This window comes from Podarcis erhardii (genome assembly GCF_964252035.2).
Source record: "Podarcis erhardii genome assembly, chromosome: 7".
NCBI classification, from domain to species: domain Eukaryota; kingdom Metazoa; phylum Chordata; class Lepidosauria; order Squamata; family Lacertidae; genus Podarcis; species Podarcis erhardii.
The window spans coordinates 2782722-2809593 of NC_138511.1; the positions used below are offsets into that span (position 1 = coordinate 2782722).

General features: G+C 47.4%; 1 protein-coding gene across 3 annotated transcripts in view; it reads left to right on the forward strand.

Annotated features, from left to right (window-relative positions):
* Positions 1-1124: 1124 nt before the first annotated feature.
* IKBKB (inhibitor of nuclear factor kappa B kinase subunit beta) overlaps positions 1125-26872 on the forward strand; it is a 39113-nt gene continuing 13365 nt past the window's right edge. For all 3 annotated transcript variants that reach the window (XM_081870016.1, XM_081870017.1, XM_081870015.1), the window contains exons 1-9: positions 1125-1262; positions 8150-8244; positions 9037-9154; positions 19410-19479; positions 21155-21243; positions 21896-21985; positions 22776-22900; positions 24586-24693; positions 25686-25815. In XM_081870016.1, coding sequence (XP_081726142.1) covers positions 1161-1262; positions 8150-8244; positions 9037-9154; positions 19410-19479; positions 21155-21243; positions 21896-21985; positions 22776-22900; positions 24586-24693; positions 25686-25815 — 927 coding nt within the window. In that variant the 5' untranslated portion in view covers positions 1125-1160. The remainder of the gene's footprint in view (positions 1263-8149; positions 8245-9036; positions 9155-19409; positions 19480-21154; positions 21244-21895; positions 21986-22775; positions 22901-24585; positions 24694-25685; positions 25816-26872) is intronic.

Genomic DNA, 26872 nt, shown 5'->3' on the forward strand with positions numbered 1-26872 from the left:
TCACCCCCCTCAGTGGTGACACCCAGGGTGCACCGCCCCCCCCTTCCTCCGCTCCTGAGCCTTTGCATCTTTTAGCTTTGTAATACAGTCAAAGAAAACACTGCCATTTCATTTGAAAGATATTTGAGTACCATACAGGCAGGTGATGCTCCTGCCCACAAAAGTTTGGAGGTAGGCGTTCAATTATCACATGTTACCCAAGTGCCCTGTGGTTATTGTGTCTTATGAGCTGGAGTGGGAGAGACGCTTGAAAGATTTCCTGAGAAAGCAGCTGTGGGTGGAACTTTTGTACCTACTCAGTGAATGCGGATTCCAAACAGCTCTTGCCAGAACTACTCATTGCTCTCAGCATCACACATACTGTCCCCGCCCTGATTGCACATGGTCTCCTACCGGGATCCCAATGACCAAAAAGACACCCTGTTGCTACCAGCAGAAATGTACCACCCTCCCCACATTCTTCCTGAATTGGAGCTATCCAAAATACGTTGGGTTTTGAGGAGATGCTCCCCCCCCGCGCCAGGCTACCATTGCTGTCTGTTGCTTCTTTCTGTGATGCATTCTTGTCTCCCTTGGAAGGTTCTGCAAATGCCAGCCTAAGCCAAAGGGTGTTGCTTTCCTTTCACAAGGGGCCAGCTAATTAGATAAATTCCTGGGATTCCTGGAGGCTGACGGGGAGCCGAGCTGTACTCCTCTCCATGCTCGCCAACTTGCTGAGAGCGGAGTTGGTGGCTCTGTGCCCCCGGCTGCCCAGGAAGTCTGCAGAGGGAGCCGCCTGGCTGCGCCCCCCCCCCCGTCCCGGGCCCGGGGTCTGAGTGCGGCAGATGAAGCCCGTGCTCGGCGGGGAGGGGGGGGCAGCGCGGGGCGCCCACTTTTAGGGAAGGGCCCTCCCCGCGGAACTTCGCCGGCCGACCGAAGATTGATGCCTTTCTTTATGAAATCCCAGCAGGCATTTGAATCGCCTTCTGTTTTGTCCTTTGCGTTATTTCTGGGTTTCTGCTCTCCCCGGTCCCGTAAGGGGCGGCGGTGAAGCCCCCCTTCCCTCCCTCCGCGCGAAGGCGGCGGCCCTTTAAGCGCCGGCCCGGCCCGCCTCCTGGCGCCTCCCTGCCAAGGCGGAAGCCCGAGAAGGCAGGCCCGGCGGGAAGAAGGGAGGCCTGGCCATGGCGCCGCCTCTGCAGCCCCAGGGCAGCTGCGGACCCTGGGAGATGCGCGAGCGCCTCGGCACCGGGGGCTTCGGCAACGTCCTCCGCTGGCAGAACCAGGTGAGGGGGAGAGGCGCCCGCGCGCGCGCGCATTCACACGCACACGTGTACCCCGCGCGCGGCTCTCGGGCCTGCGACGCGGAGAAGGGGAGCCTCGGAGGCCTCCGGGATCCGCTTCGGAAGTCCGGCGGCCGCGTCCAGGTCCGCCTTTAGAAGCAGCCCCTCGGAAGGCGGCGGCTTCGCTGACGGGGAAAGAAAGGAAAAGACTGGGCTCTCGCTCGCCTCCCGCTTGGCTTCCGTGGCAGCCCCCCCCCGTCCCCCGCCCGGGCAGGAGGCCGCCTCGGGAAACTCCAGATATATCTTGAAAAGAGTCGACTTGGCCCGAGGTGCGCTGTGGAATCCCCAATTAGGTCCTGGGTCCGATGAAATGGACAGGTGGCACTTGAAGGCGCCATTTGCCTCCACTCGCGCTTTTAGGGCGGCGCTGCTGTGCCAAGACCTAAAACGGCAGCGTGGATCCTGAGTGTGTGGACTCTTGGAGTTTTAGGAGATCTTTCACCTGGCAACCTTTCTACCTGCAAGGTATTTCCACATAGGATTTTTAAATAAAAAACCCCGGCTGCAGACAGATAAAACATAGGAAGTTGCCCTGCACCAAGTCGGAGTTTTGGTCTGCCTGGCTCTGGACGCTTGAGTGGCAGCTGCTCTTCAGGGCTGGAGACCAGAGCCTCCTTCCCAGCTCTGTCTGGAGATGCCGGGGATCAAACCGGGGACATTCTGCATGCAAGGCAGCTGCTGCACCACTGAGCTAAAGCCAATTGCCACACGTCAGAATGGGTGCCACTTCTACGCGTGGGGTTACCAAAGGAGGTACAGGGAGCACACCACCCTCACTGACAGATTCACACACCTCTGTGCTCATTCCACACATAACTCTGTGCCAAACAATGTCCAGTGCTGTTGGCTCTTTCCTAACTGCTCTGAGTCTGTGTTCTGTTCATTATCTCTGCAATAACTGCTCCAGCACTGGCTTCTGAAACAGGGCAAGTTAGTAAATCGACCAACAGTTGGCAGATTTATTACGGAGTAGATTGGCTTCAGTAACTTGTGTGTGTGCATACACAACAAAAGGGCCGTTTGTAAAATAATCCTGATAGAGTCTGCACTTGGTTTTCTCCTCAGAGAGCCAGTGTGGTGTAGTGGTTGAGAGTGGTGGACTCATAATCTGGTGAACCGGGTTTGCGTCTCCGCTCCTCCACCTGCAGCTGCTGGGTGACCTTGGTCTAGTCTCACTTCTCTGAAGTCTCTCAGCCCCACTCACCTCACAGAGTGTTTGTTGTGGGGGAGGAAGGGAAAGGAGATTATTAGCCGCTTTGAGACTCCTTAAAGGGAGTGAAAGGCAGGATATCAATGCACTAAACCTTAACTCTGCTGAAAAATCTTTTTATTGAAGGTTCTTGGACTTAGAAATTTGACTTTATTTTAACTGAAATTGATTTCTTCCCTGAAATATTTTAAACTCCCCCTAGAGGATTTGGGACTTATAACAGTGACTTTTACTTTACTTTCTTTTTCCCGGCCCCTTATTGACTGTGACCATCTGTGCTGGGGCTTTCTCATGGGAACAACTCAGCTTGACCTTGAATTTTAGATAACTTTGGAATGAGTGGTACAAGAAGGAGAGGAAGAACTAAACAAACAACTTTGACAACTTTAACCGCAGCCTCACAGGCACGTAGATCATCTGTGCCTACTTTGCCCTCTGAGGTCGAAACTGTTTCTCTGCCACGGGCAGGGGAGGGAGAAACTGAGGAATTACAACTGGAAGATATGGCCTCAGGGGCAAGCACTACTATTTTAGAGAAAATTTTTGAAAAATTAGAATCTTTGGATAAGAAAGTAGAATCTCTGGACAAGAAAGCTGATGAGCAAACATATAAAATTGAGCAGAACATAGAATGTTTAAATAAATTATCTGGACAAGTCGCACAGAATACTCAAGCAATCGGAGAATTGAAGGAGGCTGCAGGGGAAAATCGGAAATTGGCTGAAGATACCAGCCAAAAACTTGAAAATTTAGAACAAGAGGTAAGACCACTCTGCAAGCAAGTAGGCGAACATCAGACCTATTTGTCCATGCTTGAACTGCGGAACAGGGAGAGCAATTTAAGGATAAGAGCAATACCAGAAGTGGAAGAAGGCAACCTAGCTGAGTTTCTGACTAAAGAATTCTCCAAATTTTGGAGTTTAGAGGAAAAGGACTTTAAAATTGTTTCAGCTTTTAGGCTCGGAAGACTTCTAAAGAAAGAGAAGCCCAGAGATTGTTTGATAATATTGAGGTCAAAGGAGGAAAGGGATAAGATTTTGGGCCTACACTACGGAAAGTCACTGGACATTTTGGACAAAAGAATTGAGATCTACAAGGATATTCCTAAACAACTGCTAGATCTTAGATCTGACTATTTGGAGTTGACAAGACTACTAAGGAAGAATTCAATCATCTTTAGGTGGGAATTTCCTCAAGGACTATCTTTTACCTTTAGAGGGAAGAAGATCAAAATCAGAACATCGGAAGACAGAGATAAATTTCTGAACGTATACGGAGAGGACCTTCACAAAGGAATTGATCAACTTCCAGGGCCTGAAACACCAGAGGCATCTGCACCCTCGGACTCTGAAGATTCTCTGAACAAGATACCACCCCTTGAAAAATAACCAGATTTATTCAGGATGTCTCTGCAACTTTTGAGTTGGAACATTAATGGCTGCAATATCCCGGAAAAAAGGAGGAAAATTTTTCATATATTAAAAAAAGAACAATTGGATATTATTTGCTTACAAGAAACACACGTGACTAGGCTCCATAGAAAGGTGTTAATAAACAAAAGACTTGGCCAAGAATTTATATCTTCGGACAGAGTAAAGAAGCGAGGAGTGGTGATATATGCAAAAGAGAGCCTGTCACCTAAATTCTTATTCAAAGATGAACATGGAAGAATATTAGGAATTGAGATACAACACCAAGGAGAAAAGATTCTGATATTAGGAATTTATGCACCAAATGACGGGAAATCGGAATTTTACAAGAAGTTGCATGAGACTATGCTGGACTATCTGGACTACAACAACATCATTATGATGGGAGATATGAATGGGGTCGTATCGACAAATATGGATAAGTCACAAAATCAAAACGCTACAAAAGACGGCAGACTACCAAAGACCTTTTTTGAAATGGCTGACAATATGGACTGGATTGATATTTGGAGAACTAAGAACCCCCTGGGAAGAGAGGGAACATTCTTCTCTGAAGCCCAACTGACTTGGACAAGAATCGACCAAATATGGATATCTAGAGGTCTGGCACCCAAGGTCAGAAAAGTGGAAATCTGCCCAAAGACCTGCTCCGACCATAATGCGCTGAAGATGGATATGACACTATTGCCAACCGGCTCCTTTAGATGGAAGATGAATGATAGCTTGTTTAGAGATCAGGAGATTCTCAAGAAGGCCCAAAAAACATTGAAGGATTATTTTGAAATAAATATGAACACTACGGTGGAAAAAAGAACTATCTGGGACGCAAGCAAAGCTGTGATGAGGGGGTTCTTGATACAACAGAACACTGTAAAGAAAAGAACACAAAATGAAAGGAAAGATAAGATTTTGCAGAAAATTAAAGAATTGGAGAAGAAATTAAGATCAAATCCGAAGTCACAGCCGATTCTGAGAGAAATTAAACTATATCAAGCCCAATATTCTAAATTGATAAACCAAGAAATAGAATGGAAGATTAAATTAATGAAACAAAAAACTTTTGAATCGGCAAATAAATGTGGAAAACTGCTAGCTTGGCAGTTGAAGAAGAGACAGAAATTAAATACAGTTACAAACCTAGAAATTGAAGGAAGAAATATCCAGAACCCCATGGAAATTAGAAAGTGCTTCCAGAGATACTTTAAAAAATTATACACTCAAGGGCCGCAAGATGAGGTTGAGATTAAACAATTTCTGGAAAGAAATGGATTAACAAAGTTGTCACAAAAAAACAGATTAATCCTGAACAACAAAATAACACAACAAGAGATTGAACAAGCTATCCAGAACATGCAACTGGGCAAATCTCCAGGGCCAGACGGTTTGACCTCCAAGTATTACAAGACATTAAAAGACTATCTGACCCAACCAATGATGGAGGTCTGTAATGAAATTATGGAAGGGAAGAAGGCGCCGGAATCGTGGAAGGAAGCCTTTATCACATTGATACCAAAATCTGAAGCTGAAAAGACACAACTCAAAAACTATCGTCCCATCTCCCTTTTGAATGTGGATTATAAAATATTTGCAGACATTTTGGCAAGTAGATTCAAAAGAGTGCTTAATGAAGTAATTCACAAAGACCAGGCAGGCTTTCTCCCAGGTAGACATATGTTTGCAAATACTAGGAACATTATTGACGTTTTGGAACTTTTGCAAACAGACATAAATACAAAAGCAGTGTTAATTTTCATAGATGCGGAGAAGGCCTTTGACAATATTTCTTGGAAATTTATGAAGGGAAATTTGAATGAAATGGGAGTGGGACGGGGGTTTGAGAATGGGATTGACGCAATATATTCAGAACAAAAGGCCAAACTGATAGTTAACAATGTGGTTACAGAAGAGTTCAAAATTGAAAAAGGAACACGACAAGGCTGCCCGATTTCCCCTTTGTTATTCATTTCGGTTCTGGAGGTGCTCTTGAACTTGATCAGAGGGGACCGGTTGGTGGAAGGGATTCAGGTCGGAGCGAAACAATACAAATTGAAAGCTTTTGCAGATGACCTAGTTTTGACTCTGCAGGAGCCAGAATCTAGTACGAAAAGAGTATTACAACTGATACAGGATTTTGGTCGGGTGGCAGGATTTAAATTAAATAAACAGAAAACTAAAGTGTTGGGGAAAAATTTGACAGATACAGAGTCGGAAAGGTTTCAGAGAGAAACAGAACTAACTATGGTTAAAAAAGTAAAATACCTAGGGGTAAACATAACAGCAAAAAACCTGAGTCTATTTAAGGACAATTATGAAAAATGTTGGTCTGAAATTAAGAGAGACTTGGATAGTTGGACAAAATTGAAGCTTTCTTTGTTAGGCCGAATTGCTGCTATTAAGATGAATGTATTGCCAAAAATGTTGTTTTTGTTTCAAACATTACAGATTGTGGACAAAACGGAGTGCTTCCGGAAGTGGCAGAAAGATATATCTAAATTTGTCTGGCAGGGCAAAAAGCCCAGAATTAAGTTTAAGATATTAACAGATGCGAAAGAAAGAGGTGGCTTTGCCCTGCCAGACTTAAAGTTGTACTATGAAGCCGCAGCTTTCTGTTGGCTAAAAGATTGGCTACTTCTCGAAGACACTGACGTGCTGGACTTGGAAGGTTTTAACAATGCTTTTGGTTGGCATGCATACTTATGGTATGACAAAGTTAAGATCAATAAGGCCTTTAAGAACCATATTGTCAGGAAAGCACTGTTCAATGTCTGGACGAAATATAAAGACTTATTGGAAAACAAAACTCCAAGGTGGCTCTCACCTCTGGAGGCTAAGGCCCTAAAAAGACCCAATATGGAGGCCAAATGGCCAAAATATTGGGAATTATTAGAAAAAGATGGAGACAATTGGAAATTGCAGAGTTTGGAGAAAATGAAGGATAAGGTGCGAGACTGGTTACATTATGCTCAGATTAAAGAAGTTTTCAAAAATGACAAAAAGTTAGGGTTCCAGGTGGAGAAATCGAAGTTAGAAACAGAATTGTTAGAACCCAAAACCAAGGTACTATCTAGAATGTATAACTTGCTGCTAAAATGGAACACACAAGACGAAATGGTTAAATCGGCTATGATAAAATGGGCACAGGATATTGGGCATAACATTATGTTCGAGGACTGGGAAAGGTTGTGGACCACTGGGTTGAACTTCACTGCATGTAATGCTCTGAAGGAAAATGTTATGAAAATGATATATAGATGGTACATGACCCCAGTTAAACTTGCCAAAATATACCATTCGTCTGACAATAAATGTTGGAAATGTAAAGAAAATGAAGGAACATTCTTCCACCTCTGGTGGACATGCCCTAAGGTGAAGGCCTTCTGGGAAATGATATACAATGAGCTGAAAAAGGTATTTAAGTATACCTTCACTAAGAAACCAGAGGCCTTCCTTCTGGGTATTGTCGGCCAGAAGGTGTTAAAGAAGGATCGAACATTTTTCATGTATGCAACAACGGCAGCAAGGATTCTCATCGCAAAAAATTGGAAAACTCAAGATTTACCCACACTGGAAGAGTGGCAGATGCAGCTGATGGACTATATGCAACTGGCCGAGATGACTGGCAGAATCCGAGACCTGGGAGAAGAAAAGATGGAGGAAGACTGGGAGAAATTCAAGATGTATCTACAAAAACATTGTAATTTGTTTGAATGTTAAGAAGGATGCTAGATTATAAAAAACTGGCCACCACTAAACTAGATTTAAATTTGATGATAAGTGAGACTAAAGAAAATATAAAAATTTTATTGGAAAAAGTGTTAAATTATATTGGAATGTGTGGACATGAGATTGTAAACAAGTTGATAATTTGTTTGGAAAAATTCTTTTTTTTAATGATGTAAATGGGAGAGGGGGACGTGAGGGAGTCCAAAGAAGTGAAGAATTTGTTGTTATAAAAGTAAGATTGTTTGATCTGTGCATTTATATTTTAAAAAAAACCTTAATAAATATTTATAAAAAAAAAAAAAAAAAAGAAAGGCAGGATATCAAATCCAAACTCTTCTTCTCAGATTCATATAAGAATGGCATAGGAATTTTGTAGCATCTGCAGCAGTACTAACGCTGTCAGGGTTCTGAGAGTTTGAAGGTCAGAGCACTTGGTTCACATGAATAAACTCCCCCTTTTTTAACAGGAGAGTGGGGAAGAAATTGCTATCAAACAGTGTCGTCAGGAGCTCAGCCCACGGAACAGAGAAAGATGGTGCTTAGAAATACAAATCATGAAACGGTGAGCAGTATTGGAAAATGTGTGGCTTGTGTAAATATCATGGGCAGTGAACTTTGCCTTCTAGTAAATGCATTTAGCATCAGGATTTTAATCCTGTTTATTTACAGAGTTATCTTTTAGTTCGCCCCATCTTGAGAAGGAAGGTGTGGCAGCATTAACCCATTAAGCCAGGCTTTGGTTTTCCAAGTGAGGATGGGGAACTTCTGGTCCACAGGCCAAATCAGGCCCTGCACAGGTCCCAGTCTGGTCCACAAGGCCATTTCCCCCAAACTGTGCCCACCTGCCCAAGCCATATGTGGCATTAAGGGAAGCACAGGTAGAGACACACTGCAAAGGACAGCCAGGAGCCTTAAAGTGATGTTTGCTGTCAGTACCAGTCAGCTGACTGACAGTGACAGCAGGCCCCAGTGGGACTCGGCTCAACACGATGCTTCCTCCCAAGAGTTTAATATGCAGAATATTCTTTCATGTTTTTGTCTTCTTGATGAGAATGGTAAGGACATTTATTTTAAAAAGCTAAAAAAAAACCACCTCCTGCAACATGAAGCTCCAGGAGAATGTTTTAGAGCACACTGTCAGTTCACATGGGGGGATTGTGGGGCCCAGCAGGATGACCTGTTCTGAAGAATATGCTCCAGAATCTGTTTCTACACTCGTTTCATCATGGACATTCAGGAATTGCATAGCAAGACAGGCCAATGTAGAAAGTGTTTCTCAGAAAGTTAGAAAGCCATTGCTTAAAGGTAAAGTGAGAGATCTACCTGAGATCTTACTGTGTTTTCTTTTCCTCAGGCTAAACCACCCCAATGTGGTGGCTGCCCGGGATGTCCCAGAAGGGATGCAAAACCTTGCCCTGAATGACTTGCCATTGCTGGCTATGGAGTACTGCCAGGGAGGAGATCTCAGGAGGGTGAGTGAGGGGCGGAAAGGGGGCGGGGAGACTGAGAAAATGGACTGGGTTTAATCAAACGGCTGCTCTGTATTCCCAGTCATAGTGAGGGCTTTGCCTGAGTTTGTGGCACAGAGGGAGGAGCTTCATTCTTCTCAAATAATGTGCCACCCATTAGTGGTTTCTTCTGAAGTTATCATTTAAGAGATATTTATTATTAAGCTTACATACAAGGTACGAGTATCTGCAGGCAGCAAGTGACAGGCTAGTTCTGAAGCCCTTGAGAGCAGGGATAGAGTGTTGGTGCTGTTTTATGCTGGAATGCCCATTGAGGCCTAGATAGTGGAGAGGCAGGTGGTCAAGACTTCCTCCACTGTAGGGAGGAAGCAGGAGGCCCTGAGCATTCCTGGGAATCACAAGTGGGGGGAGCTGCTGCTGCGCTCAGGTCCGGCTTGCAGGCTTCTAGAGGCATTTGGTTGGCGGCCGCAGGAGAACAGAAGGCTGGCCCAAATGGGCCGTCTGCCTGATCCAGCAGGACACTTTTTGTGAATTCTGCTTGAATACCTTCCTGCTGCAGTTGCCGTCTTGCTCCCAGAGAAGGTTGCTAGAAATATGTGGTTGGTTTCTGCCGGAGGGTAGAGAAACTGGGGAAAACAGGATTCCAGAAGGACTGCTCTTATGGGGAAAGAGGCAAATATGTTATTTGTTGCATTAAAATCCTAAATGTCTAAATTTATATTATTCTACTTACATTACTTAAGAATGCAGGTGAAGGATAGCATGAGTGAAAGTTCCACTATATCAATTTCTCTGTGGAAAGCTACTTTGAAAAGTGTGTTCTTTTCCCTGATGTGGAGATATTGTGCCTTCAAGATAGCTCAGTTGGCTATTATGGAGCGTGGTGCTGATAATCCCACCCCCTTGTTGTTATATGCTGATGACGCGGCCATCATCTTACGTTCCAGACCGGGTGTGAATTATCTGCTGAGGAAATTATCTGATTACTGTTCTGGAAATGGTTTATCCATTAATTATGAAAAATCTAAAATTTTAGTCTTCGAAAGAAGATTTTCCTGGTCTAAATGGGTGCTGGATGGCCATAACCTTGAACAGATAAAATACTTCCATTATCTAGGGCTCCCATTCCATCATACAGGATCTTGGAAACACCATTGGCAAACCTCCCTTCAAAAGGCGGAGATTACAAAGCTAGCCATACTCAGATTCTTCTTCACAAAGGGAGGCAAATATGTTCCAGCAGCCTTAAGGGTTTTCAATGCAAAGCCCATTTCCCAACTCCTGTATGCAGCAAATGTCTGGCATAATGGGGACCTGCCAAAGCTAGATGGCTTTCAGGCAAAATTTCTACGATCTCTGCTGCAGGTACCCAACTGCGTCTCCAACTCCGTCCTTCTGTTAGAAACTGGTGAATGCCCAATTTCAACTAAAGCGTGGTGGGCGGCCCTAAAATATTGGCTCAGGATTTCAATGTTTAACCTAGGGAAGGGTTTGTACCAACACCTGACCAATGAGGAATTTGTCAGCAAATGGCAGAAAACCATGGCTAAAAAAGCCACCTCTATTGGTCTGTCAGCGCCCCCCCCCCAACTGTATTACCTGGGTTATGAAGGCGTCCAAAAGATTTTAAAGCAAAGATTATGGGATAATGCACACAGTGACTTGCGATCTTGATCACACGCAGTCTGTAGTCAGCTGGCAGTAGGAGTTCAATATGAGTATGTGTCAGGGGTTCAGGAGCAGAGACACAGGAGATGGAACAAATGGAGAGTGAGGAGGAGGAATGCGAGGGGGGTGTAGGCAGTGACAGTGGTCAGAGAGATTCCACGAGTCTCTCCAGCGAATCGGAAGATTCACAGAGAGGAGCACCGATGGCCAGGGCAAGGGGGGTGCCAAGGGGGAAACCCCAGAAGGAAGGGGCCAGCGGGGACTCCCTGAGCAGCAGTTGGAAATCAGGACCAGCTTCCCCACCAGAGCGCAGTGGGGGGGAGGAGTCCCAGGCATCGGGACCAGTGTTCTCACCACCAGAGAGAGGAGATGAGTCAGGATTGACCACGCCTCCATCGGAGAGCGGGGAAACGGTCAAGAGGAAAGTCACCGGCTGGGCGCGCGCGCCAAGTTCAAATGTACAGGTGAGCGGCACAGCAGGTAGCCCGGATAGGGAGCCAGGTCCTAAAGCCCGCCGGAAGGAAGGGGAAGACTCAGGGGGGTCAGCGTCAGAAGAGTCCAGGAAGGAGGAAACCCCAGGGGGCAGAAGGACCCAGAGGAGGAAGGAACAGCGCAGGAGGTGGAGCCGGGCTAGGATCTTAAACTGGTGCGGAAGGGGTAGTGACTCAGAGGGGACTTCGCCGATCTAGAGCCAAGACGTAGGGCTGCACGCTCTGGGGTTTGAAATGGAAACTAAACTTCAATAAAGACTTTTGTACATTACATCAACCGGGCGTTGGTCCTCTGTGAGCTGGGACCTAGAGGCAGCTCTGACAGTAAGTCCCCTCTCCACTTTTAAAACCTCGCAATGTGAGGGAACGCAGCGAGGGGGCGAAGATTGGTGCTTCGCGAGCTCACGAAAAGGAGGCAAAATGACTACCGAAGAACACATAGCAAGCCTGCGGAACGCAGTAACACAACTTAATGCGGAGATTTTGGCATCCAGGAAAAAGGAGGCGGAAGCAGCGGCTGCCTGCCAGGATCTGCGAGCCAGGTTAGAAGCGTTGACTACACAGGGGCTGCCGGGACCCAGACCAGAGGGGATTGGGCTGGGGAAGAGAGGAGGGAGCCTTGTGTCTCATTTCGATGGGAATCTGCAGCAGTATCCTAACTTCAAAGCAGACGTGATTTATGCGCTAAAGTTGCTGGAGAAGGATTTTAGAGATGAGGAGGAGAAAGTAGGCTTCATAGTCAGTCATCTCCATGGAGAAGCTAAAGCATGGTTGCGCAATCTCTGGAGAGATAAGGATCCAGCCCTCCGGAATGCGGATGCTTTCATTAAAGCGATGGATGCGTGTTTTTTGTCAGAGATTGATGTAGATATCGCCAGGAAAGAGGTGCATGGACTGAGACAAGGCAGAGCCACTGTAAGACAATATCACTCCTGTTTTTTCGCATTGGTCAACGCACTGGGGTGGGAGAAAGAGTCAGCTGCCGTCAGAGACCTGTTCTGGGAGGGGCTGAACGGTGCTGTGAAAGACGAAATTGCAAGGGGGGAGAGACCCAAGACCACCAAAGATGTGGTGCAGAGGGCGCTGACGATTGGGGTGCGCCTGGAGGGACGCCCTTGGAACAAGGAGGAAGGGTGTTGGGGACGCACGCCAGCAAGAGCACCACCCTCCTTTCCCAGGGAAACAGCGCGCGCTCAATCCACGCCTCCACTGGGAGGGGGAGAAGAGCCGATGGAGTTAGGTGGTGCTAAGGCTCAGTCAGCAGCCGGAGCCCTAACGCCGGGAGCAGTCAAAACGAAGCCTCCTAGAGGGAACAGGAAATGTTACATCTGCGACAGTGCTCAGCACATGGCGAAAGAGTGTCCCCGGAGGATTCACAAGCACACTGCAGCCTCAGCAACAGTAACAGAATCAGTTCAGCAGAATGCACCACAGCAGGGAAATGGAATGGTCTGGCTGGAATCGGAGGCACTGGGGCCCAGGCAGACAAGTCAGTGAAGCAGTCCCCAGGCATCTTACAGCCCACAGACCCTCTCCCACCCAAACCAGTGGTGCAGCTCACCGCATCCCTCCAGCTTCCCAATGGGCTCACCATGGAAGTACCTATTACCATTGACTCTGGCAGCAATGCAGACTTTATCGGAGTGGATTTTCTCAAGCAACACAATGTGGCGCTCCTGCCAGCCGCGATGCCCCTGAACGTAGTCACGGTGGACGGCAGAGAGCTACTGGGAGGGCAAGTGCTGCAGCAGACACCTCCAATGGTGATGCGAATTGGTAATCACCGCGAAGTCATCAGCTTCAATGTCACCCACCTATCAGACACGCCCATAGTGTTGGGCATGAGTTGGCTGGACAGGCACAGCCCCGCATTAGCATGGTACCAGCGTCAACTGACCTTCGGCTCCTCCTACTGCGCAGAACACTGCATCCTCGCTAACGCGGAAGAGGAGGGGCACGAGGATGGACCACAGCTGAACTTAGGCATGTTGCAAGCAGTACCCAACAAGTACAAAGAGTTTTTGGAGGTTTTCTGCGAGAAGGAAGCGGACAAGCTGCCTCCCCACAGACCCTACGACTGCAAAATTGACCTCCTGCCGGGGGCGACGCTGCCGACGGGGAAACTGTATTCCATGTCTGAGGATGAACTGCAGGAACTCAGGGAGTTCATAGATCACAACTTGAAGCGGGGATTCATCCGGGAATCCAAAGCGGTGGGGGGCAGCCCCGTCTTCTTTGTGAAGAAGCGGGACACGCCCCAGAAGAGGCTGGTAGTTGATTATAGAATTTTGAATTCGAAGACCAAGCCCTCAGCCTTCCCCATGTCCAAGATCGTTGACCTGCTGGCGACGGTGAGGAAGGGTCGCATCTTTACTAAGTTGGATCTGCGCGGAGCGTACAATCTCATACGCGTGCGGGAAGGCGACGAGTGGAAGACGGCCATGTTTACGCCGCTAGGCACCTATGAGTATAGAGTTATGCCTTTTGGATTACAAAATGGTTCCCACTGTTTTCAGGCCTTCATGTACCACGCCTTAGCGGGTCTCCTCTACCAGAAGTGCGTCTGCTTCCTGGATGACATCCTGATCTTCTCGGAGTCGCCGGAGGCTCACGAGAGAGATGTCAAGGAAGTCCTGCAGCGGCTGAGGGAGCACAGGCTTTACGCCAAGCTGGAGAAGTGCCAATTCGACAGGACGGAGGTGGATTTCCTGGGCTACAAGCTGTCCGACAAGGGACTCGCCATGGACAGCGCCAAGGTCCGCTCGGTGCTGGACTGGAAAAGCCCGCGCAATCGGAAGGAGGTCCAGAGGTTTGTCGGCTTTGCCAACTTCTATCGCAAATTCATCAGGGGTTTCGCTATGCAGACGGCGGCCATCACCGACACCCTCAGTTCCAAGAAGAAGAAGTTCATCTGGACTGAGCAGGCGGAGCAGTCCTTTCAAAAGCTCAAGCGTCTCTTCGCGTCCGAGGAACAACTACTACATGTGAACCCCACCAGGCCCATGAGGGTTGAGACGGACGCCCCAGACAGAGCCGTGGGGGCCGTCCTGTTGCAGCAAGACCACCAGGGGGACTGGAGGCCGTGCGCTTTCTACTCCAGGAAACTCAGCAAGTCGGAACAGAACTACACCATCTGGGACAGGGAGTTGCTGGCCATTCATGCAGCCTTCAAGGCGTGGCGGCACTTCCTCATCGGAGCCAAACACACGGTGCAGGTCCGCACGGACCATAAGAACTTGGAGTACTGGCGCACAGCGAGGTTCCTGAACCAGAGACACATTCGCTGGGCGGAGTTCTTTGCAGATTTCGACTTCAGGATAGAATACATCCCGGGAGACAACAACATCATGGCGGATGCGCTATCCAGGAAACCGCAGTATCTCGAGGAAGAGGCACCGGCGGCGGCCAAGCACATTTTCGCACCGGAAGCGTGGGCATGCGCCTCAGCCACGGTGGACCTGGACGCGGTACGTCGCGCGCTGCAGACGGACTCCTTCGCTCGAGCCAAGATGGAGGAGGTGCGCAGCGGCACAGCGAGGGACGACGAGTTCCAAATAAGTGACGGACTGCTAATCCGCAAAGGGGCCCTCTACGTGCCGGGAGACGACCTCCACGCGAAAGTACTGCAGCAGTTGCACGACACGCCCACCGCTGGGCACTTCGGCAAAGAGAAGACAGTGGAATTAGTAGCCAGAGACTTTTGGTGGCCCAAGATGCGGGGGGAAGTCGCGGATTATGTGAATAGGTGTGACACCTGCCAAAGGGCCAAGCCGGTACACAAGCCGCCGGCGGGGCTGTTGGAACCGCTACAGACACCGTTCGAACCGTGGGAGCGGGTGGCTCTGGACTTTGTCACTGATCTGCCCAGTTTGAGGGGGAAGACAGCGGTACTCGTGGTAGTAGACCTGTTCACCAAGATGGCCCACTTCATTCCTTGCGCGAAGGTGGCCACAGCGGAGCAGACCGCCAAGCTGTTCATAGACCACGTGTTCAAGGTGCACGGCCTACCACGGTCTATCCTGTCCGACCGGGGGCGCCAGTGCATCTCCAACTTCTGGCAGAAGCTGATGGGCATCCTGAACGTCAAGGTCAACCTGGCGTCGGCGAGACACCCGCAGACCAACGGACAGGCAGAAAGGGTCAACGCCGTCATGCAGCAGTACCTGAGATGCTACGCGAACCAGCAGCCGTCGACCTGGGTGGACTACCTACCGCTGGCTGAGTTTGCCTACAACAACACGAAGCACGTGTCCACGGGGGTGACACCGTTTTTCGCCAACAATGGGCGGCATCCCAGAACCTTCCCGGGTTTAGAGAAGGTAAGGGAGGGGGAGCCGCAGGGAGCAGGGGCCGTGGCAGAGGAGTTACAGGAGGTCCACGAGCAGCTCAGGAGGCAGTTGGAGCTCGCAAAACAAGCTTACAAAGTGCAGGCAGACCGACACAGGAGAGTTGGGGAGGACATCCGGGTGGGGGACTGGGTCTGGTTAGCAGCCCAGGCAGTCCCAGCCAGATCGTTAGCCAAGAAGAAGCTCAGACACAAGCAGCTAGGGCCTTACCAAGTCGAGGCACAGATCAACCCAGTGGCCTTCCGGTTGACACTCCCGGAGGGATCCAGAATGCACCCGGTCTTTCATAGATCAGTGCTAACGCCCTACAGGGCACCTCACAGGTTTCAGGCGCCAGGGACAGCACCAGAACCGCTCAGGGGGGCACCTGAGAAGGGGGGGTCGTCGAGAGAGGAGCCACTCAATGAAGCCACAGAGATTTTAGACTCGAGGTGGGGGGAGGAAGGGATTGAATATCTCCTCGCCACAGAAAACACCCCAGCCAGCGCCAACAGGTGGGTGCCGGATTATGCAGTGGAGGAGCAGTGGCTCAAGGAAGAATTCCATACAATTTTCCCGCACAAACCCATGCCAGCGGATTATTTCGACGAATATCTTTTCACGCCCACACTCTCAGCCAGCACTTTCCAGGGTTTCTCCTCAGCTGAGGAGACGACTCCGGGGACTAGTTCCCCAGAGGGATCGCTCTCAGGGTTTGGCACGGGAGGGTCTTATTGGTGGGAGGATCAACCCGAAGTGGGCTGGCGCAGAGACCTGCCGAAGGGACCTTGGCACGCAGTGTCGTCCCAGGAACCAGGGGAAGAAGGGGTCTTGGGGGATTTGGGGGTGGCTCCAGGTTTCGAACACGCCTCCCAAGAGATGGAAGCAGAGGAGATCGCCGTCGATGAGCCCATGCAGGACTTCCCGGACTTATCCCGATGGCTGCACGCCACCGGGGACGAACTGTATCCAGCGCTCACCCCCACAACACTGGAGCTCCCGGAACCCACACCTGGAGAGGGGGAGGGGGGAAGGGGGGGCTTCGAGGGGGGGATGGATGTCAGGGGTTCAGGAGCAGAGACACAGGAGATGGAACAAATGGAGAGTGAGGAGGAGGAATCCGAGGGGGGTGTAGGCAGTGACAGTGGTCAGAGAGATTCCACGAGTCTCTCCAGCGAATCGGAAGATTCACAGAGAGGAGCGCCGATGGCCAGGGCAAGGGGGGTGCCAAGGGGGAAACCCCAGAAGGAAGGGGCCAGCGGGGACTCCCTGAGCAGCAGTTGGAAATCAGGACCAGCTTCCCCACCAGAGCGCAGTGGGGGGGAGGAGTCCCAGGCATCGGGACCAGTGTTCTCACCACCAGAGAGAGGAGATGAGTCAGGATTGACCACGCCTCCATCGGAGAGCGGGGAAACGGTCAAGAGGAAAGTCACCGGCTGGGCGCGCGCGCCAAGTTCAAATGTACAGGCGAGCGGCACAGCAGGTAGCCCGGATAGGGAGCCAGGTCCTAAAGCCCGCTGGAAGGAAGGGGAAGACTCAGGGGGGTCAGCGTCAGAAGAGTCCAGGAAGGAGGAAACCCCAGGGGGCAGAAGGACCCAGAGGAGGAAGGAACAGCGCAGGAGGTGGAGCCATCTTAAACTGGTGCAGAAGGGGTAGTGACTCAGAGGGGACTTCGCCGATCTAGAGCCAAGACGTAGGGCTGCACGCTCTGGGGTTTGAAATGGAAACTAAACTTCAATAAAGACTTTTGTACATTACATCAACCGGGTGTTGGTCCTCTGTGAGCTGGGACCTAGAGGCAGCTCTGACAGTATGTCTTTAAGTTAACATCTTACATTAAAAATCTGACAGTACCAAACTACCGAAGGCTTTCCACCAAAGCCAGACTAAATGTCTTTCCCTCTGAAGTGTTGGGTGGCAGGTTGAGAGGAGTTCCCTACCAGGACAGACTTTGCTCATGTGCTCAAGACATCGATTCCATAAAACATATTTTGCTGCATTGTGCAAAATATGAGCAGGCCAGGGCTGAACTGATACTACCTTTGCTGGTAACTTTCCCGGGAAAATCAGAGGCTCAGTATGTCAGGTTCCTACTGGAAGACCGGAGAAATGCTAGTACGTTAGCAGTGGCAAAGTTTTTATCGGTGGTTGCAAGAACAAATGAGCCCTATATTCTAAACAAAGTGCTTGATTAACCTGGAGGTAGGCTGTATGAATTGTGTATTGATTTGTAATGATTTGTTGGGTCTCTGGACCGTAATAAAGATTGATTGATTGATAATCCCAAGGCCTCAGGTACAATCCCCATCAGGGTGAATAAAAATCAATAAATTTTTAAAGAAAATTTTTAAAAATGGATTTTTTTATTTAAATCAGATTTTCTTGATTTAAATCAGATTTTTTAAAATAAAATGCTTTTGGAGGAAATTTTTCTCTAAAGAGAGTTTCTATTTAAGTTACATTGTAGTCCAAAGGCTATTCATCAAGAAATAAGGATTTGTTGGGGGGCCACTAGGGGGCGCATTGGAAGATGGCTGACAATACCATCTCTCCGGCCCACACAAGGTAATTAAGAGGCTGTTATGGGAGTAGGCAGCCTCCCTTGTTGCCCCAAGGATATGGGGAACACTGCCCTTGCCTGCTGTGCCCATAAATCACCCCCTAATTCAAAAGAAGGGGGTGAGGGCACTAGGCAGAATGCCCTTGTGTGGACTCCGGCTCTCCTCGACGCTGTCCACTAGCTGCAGCAATTTGTAATAATTAATTTGGAAGAAGCAAATGCACATATTTCAAGTGAAGAAGGGGAGTGAAGACTGCTAACTGAAGGGACCTCTGTGAAAGAAGAGCGACGGGTCGGAGTAACAGGAATATTTCATGGAGAAGACACATTAAAGGCTGGGTATGTCAGCAGCGGGACTGGATGGGGGGGACTTTTTTTCTTTTCTTCTATGTGATTAACCAAGAACCCCTCATACTGGATCCGTCGGCTAACTGACCTAAGCAGGATGTTTAAGGACTGTGTGGAAATGAACTTTAACCAAAAGTATGTTTTATGGAGATTGAGTAAACAATAAGAGCTTTTGGAGTGATGCAGCAATAAAAACAGTCGCCATCTTGCCAGGCTTTGTCGAAGGATTTACAACCGGGAGGAGGAATGGATTTGTTTTCGGACTGCATTCCTGGCGAACCTCCTCAGAGGTTGGGAGAAAGGCGACAGACTTGTGAAGATTAACGACGGTAAGACTGTTTTTATTTAATGAAGTGATGATATACGGAAACCGTCTGAATATGGTTCTTGCATGAATAAAAATATCCACACAGGATTACAACTTGTTTTAACCCACTTTGGAGAGCATCAGAGGTCACAAAGAGAAAGGAAAAATATATGAGAATAACAAGAGGAGATGTGGAAAACAATAAGAAAGGACTGGACAGTATTGTGAACATCATATGGGCAGATTTGTGGACATTAAAGCAGCAGCAAGAAGATGATTGGATCCCCTTCGGAACTTGAAATATGGGTACCCCCAACAAAAATTTAAAATTCGGCTTTGTAATTTGGAATTTATGTAATTTGGTTTGATTTGATGTGATTGGTCGGTTAATAAAAATTATTTTTTTAAAAAAAGAAATAAGGATTTGTTTTAAGTTTTTCGTGTGTGCTAAAACTCAGTCTAAGTTGGGGTTTTTTTAAAACCGTTTAACCACATAATGGTTAACACATATGGAAGCTCAACAGAAACCTTTCTCCTGTCCTCTCGTTACACCTTTCAGCACCTGAATCAGCTTGAGAACTGCTGTGGCCTGCGGGAGAGAGCTATCCTGATCTTGCTGTCAGACATTGGTAAGTGGCCAGGGGTGGCCCTGTGGGGAGGTAAGGAGCCTCAGATGGTGGGTTTTGAGTGGAATTAAGGACAGCATATTGGGACGCGGGTGGCGCTGTGGGCTAAACCACAGAGCCTAGGACTTGACGATCAGAAAGTCGGCGGTTTGAATCCCCGCGACGGGGTGAGCTCCCGTTGCTCGGTCCCAGCTCCTGCCAACCTAGCAGTTCAAAAGCACGTCAAAGTACAAGTAGATAAATAGGTACCGCTCCGGCGGGAAAGTAAACGGCGTTTCTGTGTGCTGCTCTGGTTCTCCAGAAGCGGCTTAGTCATGCTGGCCGCATGACCCGGAAGCTGTAGGCCGGCTCCCTCAGCCAGTCGGTCACGACTGGACCTAATGGTCAGGGGTCCCTTTACCTTTACCTTAAGGACAGCATAGTGAGATGCAAACACCTGTCAGGGAACAAGCGCACTGAAATGAACAGGTGTGTGCAAGAACTCCTCATTTCAATGAGGATTTGGTGCCCCCTGGGTGGTGTGGTTGCAGATGCCTATCAGATTTTATGTCTCGGGTACTATCTCATCTTTTGAATATGTCCTTATCAAAAAAAAGTATGTTCTCATACATGCAAGGGCTTTTTCTTCTATCCCTTGGCTAGAGTAGGAGTTAGAAATCAGGGCAGGACAAAACAGATTCTCAGGAGAAATGTGCTCTAGCAGCTGGTCTGGATGGCCCCAGCTGTTAGGCTACTGCACCTTGTGCTTGTGTGTTCTTGCTGCTACACGTGAACTCTGCTGCTCTTCTTCTAATGACAGACGCTGCACTTCTGGTGCTCTGAGCAGGGCCAGATTGAGGTTTGATGAGGCCTTAAGCTACTGAAGGTAATGGGGCCCTTTATACAGTGGTGCCTCGCAAGACGAAATTAATTCATTCCGCAAGTTTTTTCTTCTTGCGAGTTTTTCGTCTTGCGAAGCACGGTTTCCCATAGGAATGCATTGAAAATCAATCAATGCGTTCCTATGGAGACGCGCGCCTTCCCCTCTGTCCCCGGAGATTGCGGGGCTGGCAACGGGGAGAAGCGATCTTCTCCCCGCCGCCCCTTGCTTCAAAAGAGGTCCGGGGACAGCGGGGAATACGTGCTGCACTTCCCCGCTATCCCCGGAGCTTGCGGGGCAAGCTTCGTTTTGCGAAGCAAGCCCATAGGGAAATGCGTCTTGCGAAGCGGCTAAGAAAATGAAAAATTCCTTCGTCTAGCGAGTTTTTCGTCTTCCGAGGCGTTCGTCTTGCGGGGTACCACTGTATGTCCAGCTGTCCTTTGTCAAAAACAAATTGTCTGTTTTTTGTGTTGAATATATGCTATATGGTAATTTATGGACCTAATAGGTATCTAAAGCCATTTGCCACTGTTGCTGTATGTAGGTTTTATTTTATTTGTTTTTTACCATATATTTTGGAAATGCACTTCCAGGTTTTTTTTCCTTTAATTTTTTGGGGGCCTCCAAGAGAGTGGGGCCCTAAGCTATAGCTTGTTTAGCTTATACGTAAATCCGGCGCTGTCTCTGAGCCTTTACAGTGCTGCTGCTGGTTTTCTGAGTTAACAACAGAATGCACTAATTGATTCATACGGATAGATTTTGGTCATGACAATACATTCCTCTCTCTTTCCCTCTTTCTCCACCCCCCTTCCGTCTCAGCCTCTGCTCTCAGATACCTTCACGAGAACAGGATCATCCATAGAGACCTGAAACCAGAAAACATTGTCCTTCAACAAGGAAAAGAGAGGGTGGGTGATGCTCTTCTGTTAAGCTTCCCCACCTGTCACCACTAAGGCAGGGTGCTGGGCAGAATTGTATCCCTCCTGCCAAAGGCGCTGTTTGAGAAGACTCAGTGAATAGGGGTTGGGTGTGCTTCGGCTAAGATACTGATCTAGCATATTTACTTACAAAAGAAAAGACTAAACTGGCTGGAGGTTTGTAGTGATGTGAGTTGCTTTCCTGCAGCATGTTCTGGTGGTCTTGCTCAAATCACTTTGAATTTGTTGATGTGCAGGCATCCCTTTGCAGCGCAGCTGCTCTCTGGTTGTGGCACTCTGGTGTGAATCATGAGGTCTGGTATATGGTGGGCTGTGGCAGGTTGGTCCTGCTTTTCTGTTTGGGGAAGTTGTCGGCTGTAGGGCTTAGTCCCTTTCAGCTCTGAAGGGCTGGCTGTTTTTTTGGAACCCTCTCCAGACGTGATCACACTACTTAACAATACTTTCGCAGTCCTCGATTCTTCCAAGCACAGAGATAGGATGAATGGGATATTGTGCTGGGTCCAGAGCTGATCCAACTCTGTGCTTGTGCTATATATTTATCAGCCATTTGGGTGTTGTTTTTTGCCAAAGCTCTCAGGTTCTAGTTCTGTTTACCACAACTGCCCTCTCTGCTTTCTCTCAGCTAATACACAAGATCATTGATTTGGGGTATGCCAAAGAGCTGGATCAAGGCAGCCTTTGCACTTCCTTCGTTGGGACATTGCAGTATCTGGTAAGGATTTGCAAGTGCAAATAGCGTGCTTGCACCCAGGAGGGCACAATTAGGCAGGAGGAGTGGAAGCAGCACATTAAAGGCGGCAACAAATGGATGGGAAGCTGAGCTGTTAGGAACCAGGAAGCCAAAGCCAGTATCCCGAAGAAGCATTTCAAATGAGTTGCAAAAATGTTGCTTTCCTGGGTCCGACCAAGGGTCCATCTGGACACTTCTAAGTGGGACAAGGGAGGTGATGGCCTTTCAGTACTGTTTGTCCCCAGGATCTGATCCTTAGAGGTATATTGCCTCTCTATACATGGCAGTTCCATTTTGCTCTCATGGCCAGTAGCCAGTGACAGACCTTGAACCGATATGAACCCATTTTTATACTGTGATCCTTGGATAAAGGGTGATATATAAATGTAATTAATAAGAAGAATAGGATTTTTTGTGTGTTTTTTTACAAAAGAAATCTGTCTAAGCTAGTATCTATCGCCGCATCTTGTGTTAGTGAATTCCACAACAGATTTACATTGTGTCATGTAGTCCTTCCTGTCTCTAGTCCTCAGCCTGGCCATTGCTGTTTTAAAATTTATTTAAAATTCTATTTTAAGTAAAATCTGTCTTAAGGAAGTAGAGGGAAGGGATCATATCTCAAGTTCTCCCTTGGTTCAAGGGAGCCTTTTTAGGAAGCTGGGAGCTTGTGGAGTGTAGGATTGCATTCCACCTAGGAGTGAGTCTCATTGGACTCAAAGGGGTTTGCTTCTGAGTTGCACTGCTAGCCTTTTCCTGGTTCTCAATGTTTCAGGCCCCAGAACTTCTGGAGCAGCAGAAATACACAGTGACTGTGGATTACTGGAGCTTTGGCACATTGGCCTTTGAGTGTATCACAGGCTTCCGACCTTTTCTTCCCTCCTGGCAGCCAGTGCAATGGTGAGTAACTCTGGCTCCATTGTGAGGTTCTTAGGAAATGTCCTTTTCACTTGAAAACTGAGAATACAACGGTTAGTATTTTTCTTGGCAGGGAGGTGAGAGGAGGAGTTAATGCTGATCAGGGTGATCTGTAAGAAATAACTTAATAATTTCTATAGCGGTGTATAAAAAGAGGCACATTTTGCATCTGAGAGGTGAGCCTGGCTCCAGCTTCAAATAACATGTCTTGGCAGCAACCAAGATTTCCTCACCTGTTTGGCTATCCTGCCTGTCTCTGGTGGATGTCTTCTTTTTTCTTGCCATACTGGTTTTATTCACTATTACATTTGCGACTTCTGATTTAAACTGTGGCCCTCCAGGTGCCATTGGAGGCAGGAGCTGGTGGGAGTTAATAGTTCAACAGCACCCGGAGGACCACGGGTTCCCCATCCATGGTTTAAATGTATAATTGTACAATCATATGGTGTCTGATTAAAAACAAAACAGAATCTGAACAGTCTTGGTTTTTTAAGCTGAAAATCTACTCCAGAGGCTGGAGAGAAGGGTGTTTATTATGTTGCAGGTGCCAAGCCAGGTGGTCTTCTGCACAGCACCATTGGCTTCAGACGGAGAGAACTTTTCCTCCAGTTCTTAGACACAGTCCTCAGAGACAATTCTCTGTGTGGTAATGAGTGTGTTTAGATGTATTTATTTCATTAACGCACATACTGTTTGATTGTAACAAAACCTCGAAGTGGTTTCCAAAAAATAAAACATCGCAATTGTCAATAAAAGACCGCTGAAAATAGATATTTAGAAAACATTCAGAACTACTGAAAATCAACCGTAAGCTAAAAACAGATTAAAACACATGTAGCTTTTACGTGTCTGGATGGCTTGATGAAAAAAATGTTTGAAGCAGGTGCTGGAAGAAGTGCAGTGAGGACAGACGCCTGGTGCCAGGAGGCAGGGAGCGGCCGACTCTCAAGAGCTGCCACACAAAAATGCAGAATGGATATTATTTGGTAGCTGCAGCAGTGCTAGTTCTGCAGATCGGAGCAGTCAAGTGGGCACATGAAGAGTCAGGCAATCCCACGAGTAAATGGGTGCCAAGCTGTTAAGGGCTTTATATTCTAAGAGTGACTCATTGAACTTGGCCCAGTAGCAAATGGGCACTCAGTGCAGACTTCTGAGCAGAGCTGTAGTATTTTGACAAGGCCTCATTCCTGTCAACAATTGTGCCGCAGCATTCTGAAATAATTGCAGCTTCCTCATCACCACATAGAGTGCCCTGTAGTGATCCAATCTGGAAGACACCACTGCTTGGACTTCTGGGGTCAAGGTATGGCTTAGCGTGACCAGAAAGGGCTCTTCCACTCCCTCCCATTTCCTCTGGAGTGGCCACAAGGGGCAGCCCGAAAGCTTCTGCTTCCATTTTAGCTTCACCACAGCTTGCGTTTTCTTCCAGGCAAATTGGTTAATGTTTAGTATGGCTGGTTGAGGTAAGCCATCCTCATAAACTCTGGTTTGATGTTGGCATGTTTCAGTTAACCAATTTGTGTGGGTTTGGAAGACACTGCAAGCTGTGATTAATTTAAAATGGAACCGAAAGCTCCTAAATTCTTCCTCTGCTGTAGCAAAAGGCCTTGGTGCAGTTATAAGGGTAAGCTAAAGTCTGAACCCACCCAATGTGTGCTTCTTCTTAGGCATGCAAAAGTCCGGCAGAAAAGTGAGCTGGATATTGTTGTCTATGAAGACTTGTCGGGAGAAGTGAAATTTTCTAGCAAGCTGCCACACCCCAACAATCTGAACTGGTAAGGAACGACTGACACCTCAAGGAAAACTCAGTTGCCCATTTTGCAGGCTGGCTGGGACTTTCCTTCTTTCTGGTTCTGCAACTCTCAAATCACAGTTATGAACTGACAGCAATTTATGCAAATGAGTTGTTGTTAAGAAACTTCCACTGCTTATTTTATGACTGGTCAACCAGGACTTGAGGAGTGTATTTAGAGCCAAAAAAGGTGAATGCTATTCTATACAGAAGTCTAGTGTCCCGATCAAGGGAAGCAATAGTCCCACTTGTCCACACCTGGAATACTACTGTGTCCAATTCTGGGCACCACAATTTAAGAAGGATGTTGAGAAGCTGGGGCATGTGCAGAGGAGGGTGACCAAGATGATCAAGGGTCTGGAAACCAAGCCTGATGAGGAACGGTTGAAGGAGCTGGGTATGCTCAGCCTGAAAAAGAGGAGACTGAGAGGAGATATGATAGAAAGAAGAGTTGGCTTATTTATTGTAGTTCAGTCTTGCCCTCCCTCTAAGTGGCTCAGGGTGAGGTTCTGTTCCCTGTGGGGAAAGTTAGGTGAGTGAATGTTTTGTCCAAGGCCATCCATTGAGTCTTGTAGCTAAGCAGAGGTTTTAACTTGGGTTTTCCTTGCTCCGAACCCCACATCTAGCAATTTATGCAGCAACCAACAACAATTACAATTAAAACATACCACCATCAATGCATACCTTCATTTTTGAATAACATTCGTAGGGGGAAAGGATCCCTGCCCCCAAAAAAGCTTACTAGTGAATTTGAGGGAATTGGGGAGGCGGGAATCCCATGGGATCCATCCTGTTGTTTAGGGTCCTGTGAATGGAACCATGGAGAGAGAATAGCAAGTCTGCAGAATATGTTATGTCTCTTAAACATAACGTTTAGGACTCTTCTCTGCAGAAAAGAGGTTTGACTCATCCCCCTGCACCCCCATCTCAGCATTTTCTTCATTCCAGTGCTTTCTTTTTCCTGCTTTCCTTCAGTGTTTTGGCTGAGCGGCTGGAGAAATGGCTGCAGCTGATGCTCCAATGGCATGCGCGGCAGAGAGGCACTGACCCTACATATGGCCCCAATGGTTGTTTCAAGGCTTTGGATGATATATTGAATTTAAAAGTAAGTGTTATTAATGGGGGGGTGTGCCTGTAGATTTCGCTTTATTTCCTTTAGATGTGACATTGCAAAAAATAGGGAATAATCTAAAGTGGCTTATTGGAGCAGTTGTGGTACAGAAACTTCTCTTGCTGCAAAATGGGCACCAGGAGTTCTGCACACATGGCACCACTTTCATGCCAGTTGCACTGGCTGTTGCTGCACTCCCAATTTGAAGAGCTGATGTTAACATTTAAGGCCATAAATGGTTTAGAGCTGAATTACCGAAATAATTCCTACTCCTATAAAACCCCATAATCAAAATCTATGCTTGAGGTCCTTCTTGTGTCTCTGCTGGTGACATCCATTTGGCTGGTTGGTGAGCACCCAAGACAAGTTCATGGCCTTGCAGAACTTTATTCCACTGAATATTCATTTGGCTCCTTCAGTGTTGGCATTCAGGGAGGCCCTAAAAGCTTTTCGTTTTACTCTTGCCTTTCCTTCACAAAATTTTGGTGATTCAGTTTCCCTCATGCTTTATTTTTGTCTGTATCCATTCAGTGTTTCAAATTCCGCCTGAAGCTCTATTATTATCTACGTCACTTGGTGTGAGCTTGATACAGTATATAGCGTACTATATAATTGCTCAAATAAATTATATGTGTACGCATTTTCTGTTTTTCTGAAAGGTAATGATATTTTTATTTACTCAGTGCCACCAGTTAGCTAAACTGACAAGTTTTTATTAACTTTTAAAAATTTATTTGTTGAGAGAGTTGCATTACTGTATTCAGTATATTATATTACAGAGTAATGTATCAAATATTAGGTTTGTTTTTGTTTTTACTGTGCAATACGTTTATCAGAGATTTTCTTTGGAAAGAGGCATGACAAATATTTAAATATAGATAAGTGTGAAAACATTTTAGTGGCAGTTTCACAGCTTTGCTGAAGTAGGTTTGAAATTTCCCTATAAGCCACTTAGTGTCCAAAGATACATTTAGTTTTCTGGCTGATGCAGAGAAAGGGATAAAAACAAGTCATGTAGATTAATATATGGTGCTGTGCTCAGTCCCAGAAT